At 53.7% G+C, this 20,469-nt stretch overlaps 2 protein-coding genes across 6 annotated transcripts; one reads left to right on the top strand and one right to left on the bottom strand.

Annotated features, from left to right (window-relative positions):
* The first annotated feature begins 279 nt into the window (after positions 1–279).
* Positions 280–14,362, top strand: Tead2 (TEA domain transcription factor 2). Of its 4 annotated transcripts, none has more exons than XM_055613548.1 (12): positions 280–311; positions 1,690–1,927; positions 2,533–2,597; positions 3,586–3,648; positions 4,776–4,883; positions 4,981–5,039; positions 7,825–7,889; positions 9,463–9,593; positions 11,743–11,916; positions 12,703–12,864; positions 13,485–13,637; positions 14,139–14,362. In XM_055613548.1, exons 2-12 carry the CDS (start codon positions 1,696–1,698, stop codon positions 14,250–14,252), a joined length of 1,326 nt encoding a protein of 441 aa, XP_055469523.1. In that variant the 5' UTR covers positions 280–311; positions 1,690–1,695; the 3' UTR covers positions 14,253–14,362. The 4 variants fall into 4 exon arrangements, with proteins under 4 accessions (XP_055469523.1, XP_055469525.1, XP_055469526.1 ...); XM_055613550.1 differs by having other exon boundaries at positions 14,117–14,144; XM_055613549.1 differs by lacking the exon at positions 280–311 and adding an exon at positions 327–390.
* Positions 14,363–14,978: 616 nt separating this feature from the next.
* Positions 14,979–20,126, bottom strand: Cd37 (CD37 molecule). 2 transcript variants are annotated; one of them, XM_055613689.1, is made up of 8 exons: positions 19,967–20,126; positions 19,812–19,884; positions 18,642–18,766; positions 18,469–18,543; positions 17,556–17,660; positions 16,833–17,069; positions 16,046–16,129; positions 14,979–15,330 (listed from the first exon to the last, which is right to left on the bottom strand). In XM_055613689.1, the coding sequence occupies exons 1-8, from the start codon at positions 20,033–20,035 to the stop codon at positions 15,253–15,255; spliced, it is 846 nt and encodes a 281-aa protein (XP_055469664.1). In that variant the 5' UTR covers positions 20,036–20,126; the 3' UTR covers positions 14,979–15,252. The 2 variants fall into 2 exon arrangements, with proteins under 2 accessions (XP_055469664.1, XP_055469663.1); XM_055613688.1 differs by having other exon boundaries at positions 15,257–15,850.
* Between the last annotated feature and the right edge of the window lie 343 nt (positions 20,127–20,469).

Here is a 20,469-nt window from a genome sequence, read left to right as displayed (position 1 = left end):
ACTCCTGGTACTTTTCCCTCAGTCCCAGGATCTAGATCCCAATATTCTCGTTCAGACCCAGAGTTACAGACCCCAGCCAAGGCGTCCAGGCCCCCATAACCACCTCCTCTCCTAGGGACCCCATCATCCGAATCCAGTCCTTAGAAGGGCTGATGTCTCGCAAAGCAAGCACCTCTCCCGGAGTGGGATCCCGAGCCCGCCGCCGGGCCCGCCCCCCCTGCGGTCCCTCCCACTTTTCCCAAACAAAGCTCCCGGCAACTTTCTCCCGGTCTCGCCCCGCCCGCCCGCGGCTCCCCTGCCCAGGCCGGGAGGTAGGAAGGCGCCGGCGGGAATCGGGATCCGGCTTGGGGTGTGTGAGTTGGGGTGGGAAGTTCCGCGCGATGAGGTGAGGTGCGTGTTCCTGGGACCGCGTGGGAACTGCCCGCCGCCCTCTTTCTGCCCTGGGGCCCGAGTTAGCGCTGGGGACGCAGCCGAAATGTTGGAGTTGGAACTTTCTCCCGAGTTAGGGGCCTGGAGCTGGTCTGCGGCTGGGAACGCGCGCGGGACGGCCGGGGCTGGCAGGACGTGGGAACGAAGGCGCGGCCACGGCTCTCCTGTTAGAGCGAGGCACGCGCCTCCCGGGCCATCCTTCCAGCAAGTGTCCGCCCAGTGGGCATGTGGCCCCTCACGGAGCAGGGCAGGCGCGGGGGTGGCCGAGGGAGAGCCACGGGGGCCCTCGGACCTTCGTCCACGGCTCTTCCGAGGATTGGGGACCTGGGCAGGAGATTAGGGATGTCTGTCTTGCTCGGCTCGTCCGTCTCTTTGTCTGGCCACATGGGGGTGGGCTGGGTTGGGATTTCGGCCTACAGGGGTCCTGAACGTTGCTGCGACCTTGGGCTAGGCCTGGGGTCTTTGTTCTAACCTCCACCAGGTCAAGAGTCCAGAGGAGGAGGGGTGGGACTCAGAACTTTGGGGTCCTGGGAAAGTTCTGGAAGAGATGAAACCTCCCGGGAGGCGGTATCGGACTGTATGGGAAAACTTTTCCCTGTTCTTGGCCTCCGGAAAGTCGATGGGAACTTGGGCTGGAGCCGAGCCCGGGGAGGGGGCGGGACCTGCGAGGCCCCGCCCACAGCGGGGGTTGTGGGGAACTGGGGGAGGGGATGCCTGGGCTCTTTGTTCTGTCCTCCAGATGGCTGGGCGACTGAGTCCCAAGGCCTGAGGCTTGATGGGCGCCACGCCCCCGCCTGGTTCTGTGGTTGCTTTCTAGTCTCCATAAAGCACTGACCATGCCCCTTCTCTGTGCCTATCTGGGTCTATGTCCCTGGATCTTTCTGCTCCACCATCTCTCTTCCCCTACTTTCTGGGTCTTGGTGTCGGATGCAACCTCTGCTTTTACAGCAGCTGCTGCTCTCTTCCTAGCACCTGTTCTTTCCTAATGGGTCTGGAGAGTCTCTTCCTGGCAATTAACCAGACTTGGTCTTCTCTAAAATCAGTGATTCCAACACAGCGTTGGGCCAAATGGCCTCAAGCACCATCCTCTGGTGGTCAGGTGACTAACCGAAGGCAGGTTCCTCCGAAAGCTCAGGAAGAACAGCTTACCTGATCCCAGGCGTGGGGCCAGGCCCGGACCCTCTCCCTCAGACCCAGGGATTCAGGTCCAGGCTCCTCCCCTATTCTCGCACCACCACATGTAGCTGGCTGTCTCTGCAGGCCCAGATGGGGGATCCCCGGACTGGGGCCCCCCTAGATGATGGCGGAGGCTGGACGGGCAGTGAGGAAGGCAGCGAGGAGGGCACCGGAGGCAGTGAGGGCGTCGGCGGTGATGGAGGCCCTGACGCGGAGGGTGTGTGGAGCCCGGACATTGAGCAGAGCTTCCAGGAGGCCCTGGCCATCTACCCTCCCTGCGGCCGGCGCAAGATCATCCTGTCAGATGAGGGCAAGATGTACGGTGAGTCCCCCGTGGTGGCTTCCTGATCCCGGTCACACTAACCAACATGTCTAGGGTCTCTAGCCAGCTGTTGTGGCGCACACCTCAAGAGTTCAGGGTCATCCTTAGCCACATACTGAGCTCTACGTTACATTTTTATTATTATTACATTTTTGAGACTCTGTCTCAAAATAATAAAAATGAGGCCAGGTGTGTTGGTGGCAGACATGGATCTCTGTGAGTTCGAGGCCAGACTGATCTACATAGAGTTCGAGGACAGCTAGGGCTATGTAGAGAGACCCTGTCTCAAAAAACCAAAAATCAAAAATAAATAAATAAATAAAAACAAACAAAGAAAAAGACTGTATCCTTTTCATGACTGTAGCATTTTTTCTGGCTAAATGAGGGAAACTGAGGCACAGGAAGACTAAGTGATTTATTGGTGGCCACATAGCTATATGTGGCTATGCTGGTGACCCTGTGGCTGAGGAGTCGTACCCCCCCCCCCAGCCCAGCTTGGCTGTAGTCCAGTAGGGATTGTTGCCTTGCTGACACCCTCATCCCTGTCTTCTCTGGCAGAAAGTTCTGCTGATAGTCTTACTCTTTTTCCATTTTGACTTCTCCAGGCCGGAATGAACTCATTGCCCGGTACATCAAGCTGAGGACAGGGAAGACAAGAACTCGCAAGCAGGTCTCAGGACTGACGCTTTGGGGCTTCGGGCTGGGGCAGGGCTTATCCTGAGGGCCGTCTTTATGTGGGCTGGCTCAGGTTCAAGGCAGATGTGGTTCATGTGATTAGAAAAGAAACAAAGCTTGTATGTGTGGGGGGTATCTGTGCATGTGTGTGCATGGGTGTGTGGAGGTCAGTGTATGACCTTAGCTTCCATCTCAGCAGCTGCCACTACTGTGAGACTGGGTCTCTTGCTGGCCTGGAGCTTGCTGATTTGACCAGACTGGGTAGTCTGTGAGTGCCAGTCTGTACCTATCTTACCCCCTCGTGCTGGAGTTACAGAACTCCGCACACCCAGAACTGAAGTCCTCATGCAGGGAGGGCAGGCTTTACCGCATGAGCACCTTCCTCGCCTGTGGCTCATGTGGTTTCCCACATGTTGTGGGCATGCCAGATATAGCTGTAAAATGTTTATATTACATGCCTGTAAAATGGCTCAGTGAGCAAAGGGCCTTGCTGCTAAGCCTGATTGCCTTAGCTCAATTCCAGGGACCCACGTGGTAGGAGAACTCTGCCTGTGCACCGTGATGCACTTGAACCCACCACATACATAAAATGTAATTCAGGAAGTTTGAAGTACATTTTTTTGTTGTTGTTTTACATTTGTTCGTGTGTGTGTGCCTGTGGCCATGTGCCATGGGATACATGCAGAAACATTTAGGAGCTGGTTCTCTTCTTCCACCATGTAGGTCTCAGGGATGGAACCCAGGACATTAGGCTTGGTGTCCAGTGCCTTTACCTGTTGAGCCATCCTGTCAGGCCTGATATTTCTGTACAAGGCTTATTCCAGAGACTGAAAACCCAAGAAGGAAGGACAGGAGGGGCCTGGGCCTACAGGGTCAGGCTGTATTCCCTGTGGAAGAACAACATGTGCAGCTACGGGGAGAAAGGGAAGGGTGGGAGACAGAGGGTGGAGGACGGGGCCCAAACTTCCTTCTCATCCCTCCAGGTCTCCAGTCACATCCAGGTGTTGGCTCGAAGGAAATCGAGGGAAATTCAGTCCAAGCTGAAGGTGAGGGTAAAGGCAGGCATGGAGGGGGGCTGGGTGGGCATATGGAGAGGTGTGAGAGAGACAGACATATGGGGAGATATAGAGAGGGACTCAGATAAAGAAGGGTGACAGTGACTCAGGGAGAGAGAAACACATACAGGGGAGGTGGGGCCCAGAGTCAGTGAAACAGACAGACAGGTATGCACCCGCACTTACTGATGGAGGGAATGGGAGGACAGAGACCCAGAGAGAGAGAAAGAGAGAAGTGCACGGGGGCCAGAGACCCTGAGAAGAGTGGCCTGGGCGCAGGTCTGCTCACTGAGTGGAGTTGGTGTGCGTTTGGCTCTGACAGGCCTATCCCCCTCTGCTAAAGCCCTTCCCTCCCACTGTGCCTGTTGGTTTCCTTTCTTTCCTCTGTGCTTCTCTTTCATTCTTGCCTGTCTTGGCCCAAATGCATGCTTTCCTGTGAGAGAGTATACTGTATATTCTTCTCCACCGTAAGTCCCCTGTGCCCTGCAGCCTGAACTTCTGTCACTGTCCCTCTGTGTGTGACTTCTTTTCTTTTAGCCTCCAGGGTGGTTACTTCCTGTTCTTTTACCTGAAAATGGTCCCCTTCCTTTTCTGTAGGTCTCAAACCCTCAAGTTCCTGTCTTTTCTGTTCTTTCTCAGTCCCCTCGGTGTTCTGTGAGGAATACGAAACACCCCCTTCCTGTTCCCATTTCCTGTAGTCTGTATCCGAAATACTACATCTAGCCCTTTCTTGATCTAGAGAACCTTTTTCCCTCTGTAGCTGAGGTGCAGCCCCCACTCTTGCTCCTTGCTGACTCAGGGCAGTGTCTGCTGCTAAGGGAAATGAAGTACAAGTTTGTAGTTCCTAAGTTGTCTTTTCTTTCTTCCCTTGGCACCCGCCCCACCCTGGGTCAGGCTCTGAATGTACTAAGTCCCCTTGCCCATCTTCCCACACCTGGACCTCACACTGCTCTTCCAGAGGAGGCCAGCAGAGGCAGAGGGTTTGAGTGGGGAGCTGACCCCTCCTTGACCCTGTGTCAGGGCTCCCCATGTCTTATCTCCTACTCCAACCCTGACATCCCGCCCTGGCTATCTTAATTTAGAACTCACCACTAACCTGCTCTTCAACCTTTCCCCAGGACCAGGTCTCCAAGGACAAGGCCTTCCAGACGATGGCTACCATGTCTTCCGCACAGCTCATCTCTGCACCTTCCCTGCAGGCCAAGCTGGGTCCTTCTGGCCCTCAGGTAGCCTGGGTTGGGAACTGTGGAGATCTGGGATGAAAAGATGGGGCTGTAAGGGCTAACGGAGGATGTTTGACCCTCCACTGTGTCTCCCCTCCAGGCCACCGAGCTTTTTCAGTTCTGGTCAGGGAGTTCTGGGCCACCGTGGAATGTTCCAGAGTGAGTACTTCATGTCCCCTGCACTTCCCCCTTTCGTCCCACCTATCTCCACTTTGGGCCTAGAATGTGGAACCATACCATGAGGCTTTGAAGTCCAGCACTACACTTTGCCCCTTGGGGTCTTGCTGGAGGTGACCTCTTTTATGCTCAGGGCTCCCTTACTCCATCTCTGAAAAGGGGGACATGTACATGGGAATAATGGCTCCTAAGTGAGAATGTCACTCCCAGAGGCTACTATAGGGACATGGGAGTTCCAAAGCACCTTGGGAGGGCAATTAGCACTTTGGCTAAGTGCTCCTGGGAGGGATGTAGGGGATGATGGGAAGGCAGTTGTAGAACCAGAGGCTCCTGCAAGAGACAAACGAAGGCATAGAGTTTTGTGGGAAGACAGTTACGGATACAGATGGTTTTGGGAGAGACAAGAAGGGCTCAGAAACTTATGAGGAGGAAGTTTTAAGGCTCCTTGAGAAGATATGGGGACTCCTAAGTATTATGAGAACGGAGGCTTAAGGCTCAAGGATGGATGAAGGGTTCCCAAGAGGCTTATAGGGAGACAATAATAGACCTAGAGGCATCTTGGAAGGGTGAGTGGGTCTCAGGATCCTGGGAGGGCAGTTGTAGATGAAGAAACTCCTGGGAGGGGCTGTGAATGCCTGTGAAGGCTGGTTTCCAGACTCCTGAGGTGGCTCTGGGGCTTAAGAGTGGGGAAGGGGCTACTTTATTCTTTCATACTTGGGAGGGAGAAAATGAGTGCCTCAGCTCTGAGACCCCTGGGTGCTGAGGCTCTAGGAAGAGCCTGGCCAGGCTGGATGTTGGTAGCACACTGTGGCTGCATGAGGACAGCATGGGGGTATGTAGTGAGAGAATGAGAAGTTAGGTTGTAGGATCTGGTCACCAGAGACACTGGAAAGATCGTAACAAGTGCCCAGGGGCTGAGGGCACTTGTTACTCTTACCGAAGGTGTGCTGCCAAGGAGGAATGGCTGGGTGCTGGTGAGCCATAGTCAAATGGGGGAGACCAGTGCTGACTAAGCTGTCACTTTCAGAAATTCAAAATGGAAGTGTGTGCAGCGTTGTGAGGAACCACCGTGGGTTTTATGGCGAGGGAGAAAGTTCTGGGGTTTTCTGAGATCAGTAGGGTTGGCCAGGTGAAGGGTAGGGGTAGAACTATTCTAGGCAGTTAAACAACATGTGGAAGGCCATTGGCAGGAAACTGAGGTGAGCCTTGGAGGCTTGGTTTTTTTGGTTTGTGGGTGTGTGTTTTGAGATAGGGTTTCTCTGTGTAGCCCTGGCTGTCCAGGACTTGCTTTGTAAACCAAACTGGCCTCAAACTCACAGAGATCCACCTGTCTCTGCCTCCCATAGCGCTGGGGTTACAGGCGCGTGCCACTGTGACAAGCCAGGAGGTCTGTTTTAAGCAGTTGGACACCAGATATTTACTGGGCACCTAAGTCTCTGGTTTGTGCTCTTATTAGGGAAAAGAGTAGAAGGCTGTAATTTTCCTGGACCTATACACACACACATATACATATACATATACATATACATATACATATACATATACATATACATATATGGAATCAGGTTCAATCCAGGCATTGTGCATGCTAGTCAAGTGTTGTACCACTGGGGTCTATTTCTAGCCTCAAGGGTCTCTTTTGCTTTGATTTACTGAGACAGGCTCTCAGCTTTTTAGCTCAGACTATCCTCTGCCTCAGCCCCTGACATCTCAGACATTCTGTGATGCTGATGTGTGCAGCATACCCAATAAGAACTCTGTTTTAGAAGATCAGGTGGTGACATTTGAGTGATGGCCAGATAGGGATCATGGCATTGTGGAAAATCCAATGAAGTACAAATTTGAGAGCTGAGAAAAGGAGACCCTGGGACTGATTGGAAGGTCTCTGGGGTTTGTCTTTCTCATCTTGGTCTGTTGATCCCTGACCTCTTCTGACCTCTGGCTTCACAGTCTCCTGAGCTACCTCTAGGCCTCTGGAGTGAGTCTACAATGATTATTTGTGAGTGGCCAGTTAAGTTAGAATTGGTTAAATTTACAGCTGGGCATGGTGGCACACACCTTTAGTCCTAGCTCTTGGAAGGCAAAGGCAGCTGGCCTTTGTGAGTTCCAGGACAGCCAGGGCTACACAGTGAGACCCTTTTTAAAAAACAGAAGAGTTAAATTTACATAAAAGTCCAATTCCTCAGGTATGTCAGCCAGACTAGTGCTAAGTGGCAACATGGCCAGTGGCCACTTCTTGGGACAGTACAGAGGTGGAACATTTCTGTCACATAGAACAGGTATAGTGGCTCATTCCTGTCACCAGTACTCCAGAGGCTGCAAAAACCTGGGAACTGGGGGTGCAGCTCAGGGGTAAAGCATCTGCCTAGAGTGCCCCAGTGAGGAGCCAGGGTGTGGCACAGTGCTAGAGCGCCGGCTAAGAGTGTCCAGTGTGGGGGATGCTCTGTGGAGGCCATGCCTAGCATACTTGAAGCACTAGGTTCAATTCCAGTAGTGCCAAAACAACAAAAATCCTTGTGCTTATGGTTGGGACTGGCTAGGGTTGGAGTCCAGGCTTTATGGCACCATCGCTGTGTGGCTTTGGGCTGCTCCGTTGGCATCAACCTCAGTCTCAGGTGAGAGACGAGGAGCGGTCATCGCGCCCACTTCGCCATCATTCGTGGAATGCTGTGCTGGGGGCACCTGGCCTCTCAGGGTCACAGGTCAGTGCTGGCTGTTTCAGTCAGCATCATTCCACTGCACTCATAGGGTTCCCTTTGTTCTGCAGCGTGAAGCCATTCTCACAGACACCATACTCCGTGTCACTGAGTCCCCCATCCACTGACTTACCAGGTGAGAGTCTGCTTCCCATCTGCACCGATGTCTCCCCTCTTCCTCTGCTTCTGGCCCCAGCAGGAATTCCTTCACTTTTTTGTCAGTTGGGCACAACCAAGTAGTCAAAACCCAAATCAAATTAGCAAAAGGAGGAGGAGGAAGGAAAGGTGAAGACAGAAAGGTGGCTTCAGGCATGACTGGATCTAGCAGCTCAGTGTGACCAGTAGGGCTTGCTTTCCTCTGTGTCGGCTTCGTTTCTATGTAGAGTCTACCAACAGCCCAGAATTCTCCACCAGTGTGGCTATGGATACCCACATCGATTGGTGAAGGGATTCCTAGCTCCCTCAGTTTTACTCCCTTTCTGTTGCTGTGACCTCTAACAGCACGGGCAAGGTAAACTGTAGCGGAGTTTATTTGGGGTTCCGGAGGCTTAAGAGTCCATCCATGACAGCAGTGTGGAGGCATGGTGGTGGGAGTGGGAAGCTGAAGGGGCACACCTTTTTTGTTTTGTTCATTGAGACAGGGTCTCCCTGTGTAGTCCTGACTGTCTTGTAACTTGCTCTGTAGACTAGGCTGGGCAAGAACTCAGAGGTCCACCTGCGTTCGCCTCCCAAGGGCTGGGATTGAAGCTGAGAGTACAAACCGGGAATAGTGCAGTGACACACTTCCTCTGGCAAGGCCACACCTCCTAAACCGACTGAGATGCCACTATGAGAGACAGCTCATATGCAAGCCAGACACTCCGGTTTTACAATCCATCAATTATAAGTAACGTCTGGCTGCTGTAAATAGCAGAATATCCGGATCAGTACCCAGAAAAGTAAAAGCTTCAAGGATTCCAGCTGGTGCAGGGTGCAGAGGTGTGCTTGCCGGCTCAGCCATCTCAGGCCAGGTGTCTCTGGAGTTCACTGGCCTCTGCCTCATTGTGTCAACGTGGCTGCTGTAGCTCTGCTTTGCCCCTTGCAAACGGGACTTGATCAGGCCCAAAAGCTTTCTTCTTTCAAATATTTGCCTTTTGAATTCCATTCCAGTAGATTCCCTCTAACACATTGGCAAGGACTGTCTCCTGGCCACCGTTAGCTGCATGGGAGCCTGGAGGAAATGTTTTTCTAAGATGCATTCATTTCATTTGCATGCATTTTATTTGTATGAGTGATTTTCTTGCATGTATGTAAGTGTGCTGTGTGTGTGCCTGGTGCTCCTGGAGGCCAGAGGAGAGCACATTAGATCCCCTGGAACTTGAGGAACAGACTGTTGAGAGTCCAGGTCTCCTCAAGGGCACATGTGCTCTAACAGCTGTGCCATCTCTCAGTGCCCTCCCCCACCTTATTTTTCTTTTTGGGGATTGCTTTGTAGCGGAGTATGACCTTGAACTCACGCTCCTGCCTCCACCTCTCAAGTGCTGGGAGGATGTGTGCCCATTTTCCTAGCTGATGTGGTACTAGGGAAAGCCCAGGCTTTCTTGCATACAGGCAGGCTCTCTGCCAGATGAGCTGCCACCATCCCTAGCCCTCACAGAGAAGGTGGCCAAGAGAAAACAGGGCCAGCCTGGCCCATCATTTTGATCACGTTTTCTTTCTTCTCTTTCAAGGGTACGAGCCACCCCCAGCCCTCTCACCTGCTCCATCTCCCCCAGCCTGGCAGGCTCGGGCCCTGGGCACTGCACGCCTGCAGCTGGTAGAGTTCTCGGCGTTTGTGGAACCGCCGGATGCAGTTGACTCGGTGAGTGGGAGTGTTGCAGGGCAGCGCGGCTGTGGGAGTGCAAAGAGGGAAGGGGGAGAACACAGAGCTGCTGTCCTCGCTTCGGCAGCACCACTCAGGCTCGTGAGATGTCCTGCTTGGCCCCCTGTGTGGGCTTTCTTTCTCATTTATGTGCAAGCCATAGGTCAACCTGAGGTGTGTCTACCTTGTTTTCTGAGACAGTCTGTCACTGAACTTGAGTTTACCCAGTAGCCCATGCTGCTGACTAGTAAGCCTCAGGGATCTACCTGCCTGCCCCTCAACATCACTGAAATTACAGGCACAGGTTGCCATGCCGAGAACTGAACGCAGGTTATTCAGTTCATCTAACACCAGATTTCTGCTGTTTGGCAGGCTTTACGCTAAGGAAATGGGAAAGATCAATAGTTTTCCTTTTTCCTGATTTACTTCTTTATTGTTTAGGTAGGTCTGTAGCTCAGGCTAGTCTTGAACTCTCAGCAGTTTTCTCCCTCATCTTCCTGGGGCTGGGATGGTAAGCGTGCACCGAGATGTCCAGTTTTTCATGTGAGTTTCAGCGGGTATGCTGAGCAGATGTGTTGCCCCAGTGATTCAGCGCTACCATTTTCGAGGGCTACAGGATCTCCTGGGTTCTCTGCATCTGGCCAGCAGAGGGAGAGAGGACGGTCTGTGCCCAGGTTTTTATGGGCCTGCTTGAATGAAGTGACTCACAGGTCTGCTCACGTCTCATTGGCCAGGTCTTAGTCATGTGCTCACACCTATCTGCAGAGGCCTGGGAAATGTAGTTCACTGCATGCGGTGTCTCTGCAGCCACACTAATGCCACCCTTCAGGTTGTCACGGTTACTAAAAAGGGCGATACAGATGAGACTCACATGGAAGTCTGTGAACCCAGCACCCTGGAGGCTGAAGTCAGTCTGAGGGCTGGGGATTTAGCTCAGCTGGTAGAGAGCACGCATGAGTGAAACTCTGGGTTCTCTCCTCAGGGTTGCAGATACTGGGTGTGGTGGTGCATGTGGGCATTCTCAGCACCCTGGAGGTGGAGGCAAGGAGGATGCGGAGTTCATGGTTCTCAACTTTTACACTGGGAGTTTTGAGTCGAGGCAGGAATACACAAGACACTGTCTCAACAAAACAACCTAGGCATGGTGATACACGCTTTTAATCTCAGCACTTGGGAGGCAGAGACAAGAGGATCTCTAAGAGTTTGAGGCTAGCCTCTATGTAGGCTCTCTCTACATAGAGAGAGTCCCAGAGGGTCTGGGGGGCTCCTGCCTTTCTGTCTGTCTTCCCCACAGACTGGTAGGTGCCTTCCCTGGGTCTTGCTGTGAGTGACTCTGGCTTATATGAGCTTAATTTTCTCATGAGACTTTCACAAACCTCTTGCTAGAAAATACCATGTGCCATCTTTTTATTAGATTTGTGAGTGTGTGTGTGTGTTGCAAGGTGCTCAGAGAGACCAGAGGAGAGCATCAGATTCTCTGGAGCTGGAGTTACAGGTGGTTGTAATGGCCTCTCTTGCAGGCTTGTACCATTATGCCTGTTTCACACACCATCACTTTTGAGCCTTTTTCTCTACTTGCCAGGATTTTTCTCTGACATTTCTGTTCTTTCTAAGGTAACTTGTGCTTCCCATCTCTGTGGAAGACTAAACTTGGCAAGTTCAGGGACTCTCACTGGTCTTTTAGCCACAGGACCACTTAGCCATGAGACCTGTTCCAGCGTACAGCCAGCCTGCCTGGTTCTTATGTATACAGAAAGTGATCTCCCTGGAGAGCTAGTGGGTTTTCCTGAAAGGACATGTGTGAAATGGGCTTTGAGGGAGTTTGCTCGGTGTGGCATTGTAAATTCCATGTACAAAAATGGAAGTTTCAAGTAAATTGATGACAAAATATGGTGGGAGCTGGTGAGGTTGTAGAGAGAGGGCAGGCACTGGATTCTGGGGACCAGATCAACTCTAGAGCTGTGTGAGGAATAAAACAAATGTGGGAGAGGCTAGACCAGAGACTGGGAGAAGATGCAATCTGAGCAGGTTGGGACAGTAGGGACAGGTGCTGGATGTGGCCCAAGGTGTGGCATTGTGGTGGAGAGTGGGTCTGTGGGGTGACCGTCTGGGTCAAGCCCATGTCCCCTCCCCCTCTCATCTTCTGCAGTTCCAGAGGCACCTGTTTGTCCACATCAGTCAGCAGTGTCCCAGTCCTGGAGCGCCACCCCTGGAGAGCGTGGACGTGCGGCAGATCTATGACAAATTCCCTGAGAAGAAGGGCGGCCTCCGGGAGCTGTATGACCGAGGGCCACCCCATGCCTTCTTCCTGGTCAAGTTCTGGGTGAGTGCTCCCACGTCATGGCACTCTCAGCCAGGTCTGAGGAGGGTTTGGGGTCTGCCTGGGCCACTCTTCAAAAACAAAAACTGCATGGGAGAGTATGTAGGTGGCATGCCTTCTGTGATGGAGTTGAGTATCTGCAGATTTGGGGGACAAGAGGGCCATCCATAGTTAGCTGTGGCTAAGAGAGTACCTTCAGTCTTCTTAGGTCCATCTGGTGTCCAGTCATGTGGCAAGCACTGAAGAGCTCAGGGTTGTGGAAGGGTCTAGTTCTCCAAAGGAAGTCTACAGACCATTTCAGTCAGTTTGGTCTCCCTGGGTGTCTGGTTATAAAGCTTTCTGAGCCTTGTGCTATGGTGCACGCCTGTCATCCCACTCCATTTTCTTAGTCTTATCCCCCGCCCTTTTATTCCTTCTCATTTTGTGACCGCAATCCACTGTATGTAGACCACCCTAATCTCAAACTCACAATCTTCCTACATCAGGCGCCCAAGTGCTGGCATTATAAGCTTGCACTGATACGCCTGCTAGAGCTGAATTCTAGAGCTAGGAGCTTCAGGCAAAAAAGTTCTGTGGCTTCTAGAGAATGAGGATCAGGGCTATTCTGGGGACCCTGACTGCTCTAATTCTCCTGGGACAGCGGGTGGGGCTTCTACAGAGCACAGCTCTCGCTGACCTGGGGCCTTTGGTGTGGGATGGGCCAGTGGTTGCAACTTGGGGAGTCAGGCTCTGGGTCAGAATTTTGTCGGCTTTCCCTCAGCTCACCTGTGCCTCTCTGTCTCGTCTCAGGCGGACCTGAACTGGGGCCCCAGTGGTGAGGAGGCAGGGAGCGGTGGAGGCAGCGGTGGCTTTTACGGAGTGAGCAGCCAGTATGAGAGCCGGGAGCTCATGACACTTACCTGCTCCTCCAAAGTCTGCTCCTTTGGCAAGCAAGTGGTGGAGAAGGTGGAGGTGAGGCCCAAGGCTGGGGTACTGCCTGCGTCAAGGGTCTAACGAGCATGTGGCAGTGTGTGAGATAGGGCCATCCCAGCCTCTCCGGCAGTCAGTGTGCACGAGGAATCAACCCGAGTTCAAGGAAAGCTGAGGATGTAGCTTAGCTGTAGAGTGCTTGCCAGGCACCATGTAAACAAAGCATCAGGAATTTCAAATCCACCCTAAGCTGCTTAAGGAGATCCAGGGTAGCCTGGGCTCTATGAGACCCTGTCTCAAACCAAAAACAAATAATGGAAAGTCACAGCTAGAGCTCATTTCAGGGATTGAAAGCTGTAGAGATTAACTACACAAGATGAAGAAGGCTCTTGAGGGTGTGGGAGGAGTCTGGAATGAGGTGGTCCAAATGTTATACTTGCAGGGCTGTGGGGTCTTGAAGCCTCACGCTCAGCTTGGAGATGCTTTCGAGGGTGTTTGGAGATCACTGGGGTTTCAGACCACGACTCTGGGGAGATGGAGGCTTCCTGGTTTGCAGGTTCAGGGGCCCAGAGTCGGTCACCCAGGGGCTCTGGTCACTTAAGGTGGGGTGCTAAGGGGGTGATGGTGGCTGCTGCATCTCTCACTCTTTTCCCCACTCCCAGACCGAGCGGGCGCAGCTGGAGGACGGACGTTTTGTGTACCGCCTGCTGCGCTCCCCCATGTGTGAGTACTTGGTTAACTTTCTGCACAAGCTGCGGCAGCTGCCCGAGCGCTACATGATGAACAGCGTCCTGGAGAACTTCACCATCCTCCAGGTGACAGACCGGGCCGGGATGGCAGTACTCTAGCAGACCCTCTCAGCCCTAGTGCTGCCAGCCAGGCAGTAGGGACTCCAAAGATGAGCTACCCCTTCCTGCAGAACACGGCTGTCCCACGTGGAGTCCCTCTTCACTAGGGCAACTGGGATACCTCAGCTTCTCTTATTTTGGAAGTCCAGAGTTGAAGGAGCCCCTTTGATTTGGGGGTTGTGCTAAGATGACCTGCTGATGCTTCTGGTGGCATGGTGGGGACTCCTTTTCTCAGGAACATGATGTGATGGGGAGGCCCCTCCCTGCCACCTCTCAGCTCTGGGGTGTCCCCTTTGCCCAAGGAACCTGACCTGCAGGGCACCCCCCTTGGGGTACAGAGTATGGCGGGTTTCCCTTTCTTGGGTGATAGGAGGAGGCCAGAGGTTTCCTTGGTAACTACAGGTGAGTGGGAGTCCCATGTTGTGTGTCCCCTCCTTGCCCTACAGTGAGAGTCTGTCCTCCTGGCAGGTGGTGACGAACAGGGACACTCAGGAACTGCTGCTGTGCACGGCCTACGTCTTTGAAGTCTCCACCAGTGAACGTGGAGCTCAACACCACATCTACCGCCTGGTCAGGGACTGACAGAGCCCCATTGCTGTTTTTTTTTTTTTTTGTTTTGTTTTGTTTTGTTTTTTTCCACAACACCCCCTTCCCAGGAAGGACCCTTTGGCTCTTCCTGTAACCCTCATTTGGAGAGGGGCCCATGATTAAAAAAAAAAAAAAAAAAAAAAAAAAGCCTGATCTCAGAAGCATGAGCAATGGGGGCTGGCTCCTGCTAGAGGGGAGCCGAAAACTTGGTTATTGAGCTGAGTTTGAGGTTAGAGCCCCACTACAAGGACCTCACAGGGAGCGATTGACAGGACACGTCACTCCTGAGCATCAGGGACTGGGGACAGGAGTGCACACTCACAGGTACAGCCTGGCCTCTCACTTCTGCGAGGGCCCCTCCTCACTCTTCTGGAAATGGGGCCCAGGCTATGTTGGCGGTGTCACTCATTGCCTTGGACACTCTGTTTTCCAGTAGTTCCTCCATGCCTGCCTTCCCCCCACACCCTTCCTCTGTGATCTGTGATGTCACAAATTGAAGTTAATGGTTTCCCAGCTAGGGGTAGAGTGAAGTGGGACCTGAAATTTTTTTTAATATAAGGAGATATTTATACACAGTGTTAGGGATGTAATCGTGTCTTAGCTGGGCAAGCGGTGGGGTGGGCCTTCTTAATCTCGTCCCCCTCTTCAAGTGAGCCACGGACCACCCTGCCACCTCCCTTTCCCCCAGAGTGATGGTTTATGTTTGAAGGAGAATAAAGCTATTTTTACCAAGACGAAGGGGATTTATTTGAGGTGTCATGTGGGAGGTGGCAGACAGATGGTGTGGGGAGGAGGGAGCGGGGAAGGGAAGGAAGCTGGGGGCGGAAGTCCCTGGCCCTGTGGGGGAAGTGGTGGCTGTTGGTAGGGCAGACACCTGGGTCCCCAGGGAATGAGGCCTGAGGCATGGGCCTCCAGGCCCGTGGCCATCCAGGATGGAAACAAATATTTCCTGGCTACGTGGAGGTGCGTGGGTGCCGACGGGGCGGGCTGTGGCCTAGCGGTACCGGGCCAACCGGTCGTAGACGTGGTCCAGATTTCTACACAGGAATATTGAGAGCGTCATGAATCCGAGCTGGGAAAGAAAGGAGATGGTTCAGGGTTGGAGAAGGGGTGGAACCCGGAGGGAGAGGCAAAGGGTGAGCATGCGTAAGCGCTGGGAGTGAATGGCAGCCTTAGAGCGGAATGTTCAGCGGCAGTCTGCAAAGGAGAAAGCTCAGAGGCAAGCCCAGGGTCCTTTATTCTGGAGGCTCGGCCTTCCCCGCTTGTGCCTCGACCTCCGCGTCAGCGCCTGCGGTCTTGGTCTCAGGTGGCTCCTCCTCAGCATCCCACATGGGCCAGGGCCCCAGCGCCATGGGTAGCTTGCCTTGTGGAGCCTTGTCCCCCCATGTGGGGCAGGCACCCGCCATGCCCCAGCTGCCCCAAGGGGTACTGCTGCGTCCACCGCTGCTGCTTAGCCCGCCCCAGCGCCCGCCGCTGCCGTCAGCACTCAGTCCGGGCTTAAGGCTCGAACCCTCGGCTCCAGGCTGCAGCAGCGCGGGCTCTCGGCTGAGCGCTCTGCGGCGTAGCTGCAGACACAGCGCCATCCCGCTCACCTACGGGAGAAAGGAGCGGGCCGAGGGCAGGGCACCGCGTGCAGCCAATCAGAGTTTACACAAGCCAGGTCTCCGCCCCATCCCATGCTATTGCTGTAGCAGACAACGACGCCTCTGCTAGGCAGGCTCGTTCCCTCGGCAACGGAAAAATATCTCTGGACGGACAAATCACCCGTGGGGGCGGGGCCAAGTCACCTCAAGAAGACCGACTCCCAGACAGATTCCCACTATGGAGATGAGATTGTTGTGCAGCCACTTCCGGAGGCTCTGCGCGCAGCCCTGGGGATGCAGGGCACATGTAAAGGCGGCGTTGCTTCTGGAGCTCACCCTCAAGCCAAGGATCCCCTCAGATCCTCTTCTAGGTTCCCAATGTCCAGGTATCCGTCCGCGTTCTAGCCAAGCTTTGCCCTGCGCCAGGCTCCCAGGCTCCTCCCTTGTGTAGGCCACGCCTCTCACCCTCAGAGATCCGCCCCTTTTGTTATTAGCTTTCTAGTCCAGTTCAAGTTCCAGAGGCGTCCAGATACGACGCGACCTTTTCTAGTGGCCACCCCTCCCAAAGCCTGCCGCCTGGTGCCACGCCCCGTGTAGCCCTGGACCACATCAGAGGGCCCCAAACTCTGGCCCCGCCTATCTCTCTGCTCCGAGTCCTGTTGCCTTGGTGGGCCACACTCACCTCCGGGTGTCCCGCCCCTTCAGTCTTTTTGTTGTTTGTTTTGTTTTGTTTTCTGAGACAAGATTTCCCTGTGGATCGCTGGCTGTCCTGGAACTTTGTCCATAGAGCAGGCTGGCCTCGAACTCCCTTTCTGTCTTTTTTTTCTAGCCTCCGACTCACTTGCTGAGGCCACGCCTCTGATATTAGCCACACCCTCCAAGCCCAGCCTTCCTCTCTTAAGACTCCCCCCCCCCCAAACTTCCTCCCTCCCGACCGTCCACTTCTCCAGTACCCTGCTCCCACAGTCCAGAGGTACCCGCGGTATCCCACCTCACGGTAGATGTGAGCTTTTGCCTGGAGCACGCATAGGTCAGCAGTCTGCCTCAGCTTCGCCGGCGGCCCCAGCCGGCTCAGCTGGGAGAGGAAGAGCTTATCAAAGCCTACGGAGTCGTTGGTCGCCGTGAAGTTGTAGCAGGAGCAGGGCACCAAGAGCTCCTCAGACTCGTTCCCTCTCAGCATGCGGGCGCTGATCCAGTCCCGCGGAGAGTGCCAGCCGCAGCAGCGCAGCTGGGGGGGGGGGGGGACAGAGTCAGGGACACGGTGTCACGGGTGCAGGTGTGGAGCCGGGCCTGGGGGCAGGGTAGGCTAGGCAGGGTGGCTGTGCAAGCGGCAATGGACTGGAGTAGACGGGGCAAGGCTCAGCGCAGGGCTCAGGGTGAACCTGAGATTGTGGGCGGGGTGACCGTCTCGGGACAGGTGATGAAGGAGCCGGACTACATCTGTCGCGGAGGGGGGGGCCCTCACACAGAAATTCTGGGACTAGGGGTGGAGCAACCCCAGGGTGTAGGGTCTGGGGACTTAGTTATGTGGGGGCAGAAATGCTGTCGTCTGGGGTGCTCAAGCAGCGTGGCAGGCGTGGGGAGAAGGAACAGGTGACCCACGGCCCACACGGAGGCAGAGTCTCTCTAAACCCCAAGGCGAAGCTGAGATGTTAGAGGTCGGAGCCTAAGGAGTAGTAACTGTCTTAACACAGGAGGGGTCGTGAGCTCACACCTGGAACTGCGCATAGTCCCAGCTCTCTTCCGCTGCTGTCTCATCCGGATTCATGTGGTAGCTGTGGATTGTCTGCAGCACCAACTCCTGCACCCTTCGCTCCAGCTGAGAGGGTGTAGACGAGGCTGGACCCAGGCACTCCTACTGCCCCAGCCCCGCCCACGGCATCAGTGACTGGCTGTGGCTCTCTTCCTCAGAATCTCAGAAGTGTTTCTAAGGCTCTTTAGGTTTCCATTGCTTCTTCTCTCTCTCTTAATTTAAATTTAAATTTGGAATAACATCATTTTGGAATGAAATTATTCAATAAAGTTCTTTTCCTGTAGCCCACATTGATCTGGAACTCCCGCTCCTCCTGCCTCTGACCTGAGTGCCAGGACTACAGGTACCCAGTGTTGGAGACCAAACCAACGTCTTATGAGTACTAGACAACCACCCAACCAGCTGAATAAATGCTAGCAAGCGGAAGTCGGTTTGTGTCTCTATCTCCACCCTCTCCTCTCTCTCCAGGGTCTCTCTGTGTAAGCCTGGCTGTCCTGGAATTGGTTGTATAGACCAAGCTGGTCTCAAGGAGATCTGCCTTCACCTTCCTTCACTGGGATTAAAGGTGTGCGCCGTCACACCTTCTTTGAATAGCAGCCTCACTGTGTTGGCCAGACTAGCCTTGATCTCTTGGGCCGATATGATTGTCCGCCTCAGCCTGTGAGTAGCTAGGGCCTTGTGCAACATTACGGCAGCTTTCTCTTTCTGTCTCCATGTGCCTCTGTCCCTCTGTGTCCTTTCTGTCTCTGTGCCTGTGTGTTCTGTGGCTCAGCTTCCTGGTTGATGGCAGTGCTCAGCTGCCTTTTTTTTTTTTTTTTCTTCTCTCTCCACCCCTGGCCCTCCATGGTTGAGGTAAGAGTGTTGGTTAACTCACCCGGATCCTCTGGGTGGAGATGAGGATCCCCAGTGTAATCTCTGTGGCAAACAGGAGCAGCAGCAGCCCGAAATACTGAGGACAGAGTGGAGAGGACAGAGTGAGGACAGAGTGCTCACCCTCTCAGGCCTTTGAGGGCCAGAACAGGAATGGTGATGAGGAGTGTCACTCACCAGGCCCAGAAGACAACGCAGCTCCTTCAGAGCCCCAACACAACCCAGGAGAGCCAGGGTCATGGTGAGGATACCTGAGACAGCCAGGACCTTGGACCAGGTCTGCAGTGGCACGAAGGACAAGCCTGAGGTGAGAAAGTCAGTGAGGGGGGCTAGGGAATAGCAGCTCCTTCGGCCCCCCCAGGCAGAGCCCTATCTCCTGCAACCCTGTGTCCCTTACTCTGAATCTGCCTGGGTGGGCCTCTGTCCACACCCAGAGTTGGTTTTTCTCCCTACATTTTTCCTTCCTTCCTTCCTTCCTTCCTTCCTTTCTTTCTTTCTTTCTTTCTTTCTTTCTTTCTTTCTTTCTTTCTTCTCTAACTCAGGCTGGCCTTGAACTGACATTGTAGCCAGAATTGACCTGGAACTTCTGATCTTGCCTATACCTCCCATGTGCTGGGATGACAGGTAAAAGCCACCACATACACCCCAAAATTGTTCTGAGGCCTGCATGAGACACTGTTCAACTCAGCGGTCAGTGTGGTAAAAATATGAGTCGCTATGGTTTTGACGTTCACCCCTTCAGTGGTTTCCTTGTTATTGCTGTTTTATTTCTGCTCTTCCCCTTCCCCGCTATGTGACACCCAGCAAGAGACCTACCTCCCTTCTCTGAACCTCAAGAAGGGACGGTCTGTGAGCCCCAGTCTAAGATGTGACAGAGGAAGTATTTAAGAAATGTTTATCATTTCTATTATTATTATTTTATTATTATTATTATTATTATCATCATCATCATCATCATCATCATCATCATCATCATCATTATCATCATGACCTCATTTTGTTCTCATTGTTTCTGAGGCAGGATCCCATAGTCCAGCTTAATCTCCAACCCACTACTGGTCTAGGATAGCCTAGAACTCCTGACCCTGCACCTTCTGCGTGCTGGGATGATAGGCATGCACAGCCACATCCGGTTACATATCCTATTTGCCAGAGAGGACACAGCATCCTAGAGGCACAGTGCTGGTGGCCAGTGGGCTCCAGAGCTTGAGAGAGCCCTGTCTGGGAATTTGGTAACTTCTGAGGGCCTCTGGGACAAGGGAGAGAGATACCAGGAGGTGCCTTGTTGTGGGTTCTGGGTCTAGGTGCACTCCAGCAGGACCCTCCCCTACTGCCCAGCCCCCTCACCCACAAAGGACATGAAGCTGGTCTTGTCAATGAGGATCCAGGTGCCAAAGCAGAAAATCAGGCCGCCTAGTACCTAGGGCAAGAGAAGAGAATGAGGCTTGAGCAAACCCACTGTGGCCCTAGGACCCAGGCTGGGTAGCCATGAGCAGACTCACAAAGAAGAAGAGGTTGAAAACGAAGAGGAAGTACTTGATGAGGCTGAGGCAACTCTCTTGGGCTGACATCTTCACCTAGATGTAGAACGACCCGCTCAGGGAACCCAGACAGAAGAGGTGTTAGCCACGGGGGACAAGCAGGATAATGGACGAAGAAGGAGAGAGACTGAGAGGCACAAAGGAAGAGGGCAGAGAAAGAGGAAGTTCCGGGGTGGAGCTCCACCCTGCCCTCTTCATTTAGTGACTGTCAGCTGGGGCCCTAACTTCTTCACGCATTCCACAGGGCACACAGCAGTACCTGGGGGTCCTTGGAACATGTGGGTACCAAGGACACAATGGGGGGTTCCTCGGAGGTGTCCATGGCTCAGGCAGGGTGCACAGGGGCTCTTGATGGACTTCCACCCAGTTTGGTCCTGGGACCTCAGGGCTATCTCTGCAGAGGCCAACCTCACAGACACTCTGACCTCACTGCTCACTGGCTCCGCCCCCTGTGTCCTGTGGTC

The sequence above is a fragment of the Psammomys obesus genome, unplaced genomic scaffold (genome assembly GCF_907164565.1).
Source record: "Psammomys obesus unplaced genomic scaffold, mPsaObe1.curated_primary_1811, whole genome shotgun sequence".
Lineage (NCBI taxonomy): Eukaryota > Metazoa > Chordata > Mammalia > Rodentia > Muridae > Psammomys > Psammomys obesus.
This window is presented reverse-complemented; position numbering and strand designations above follow the sequence as displayed.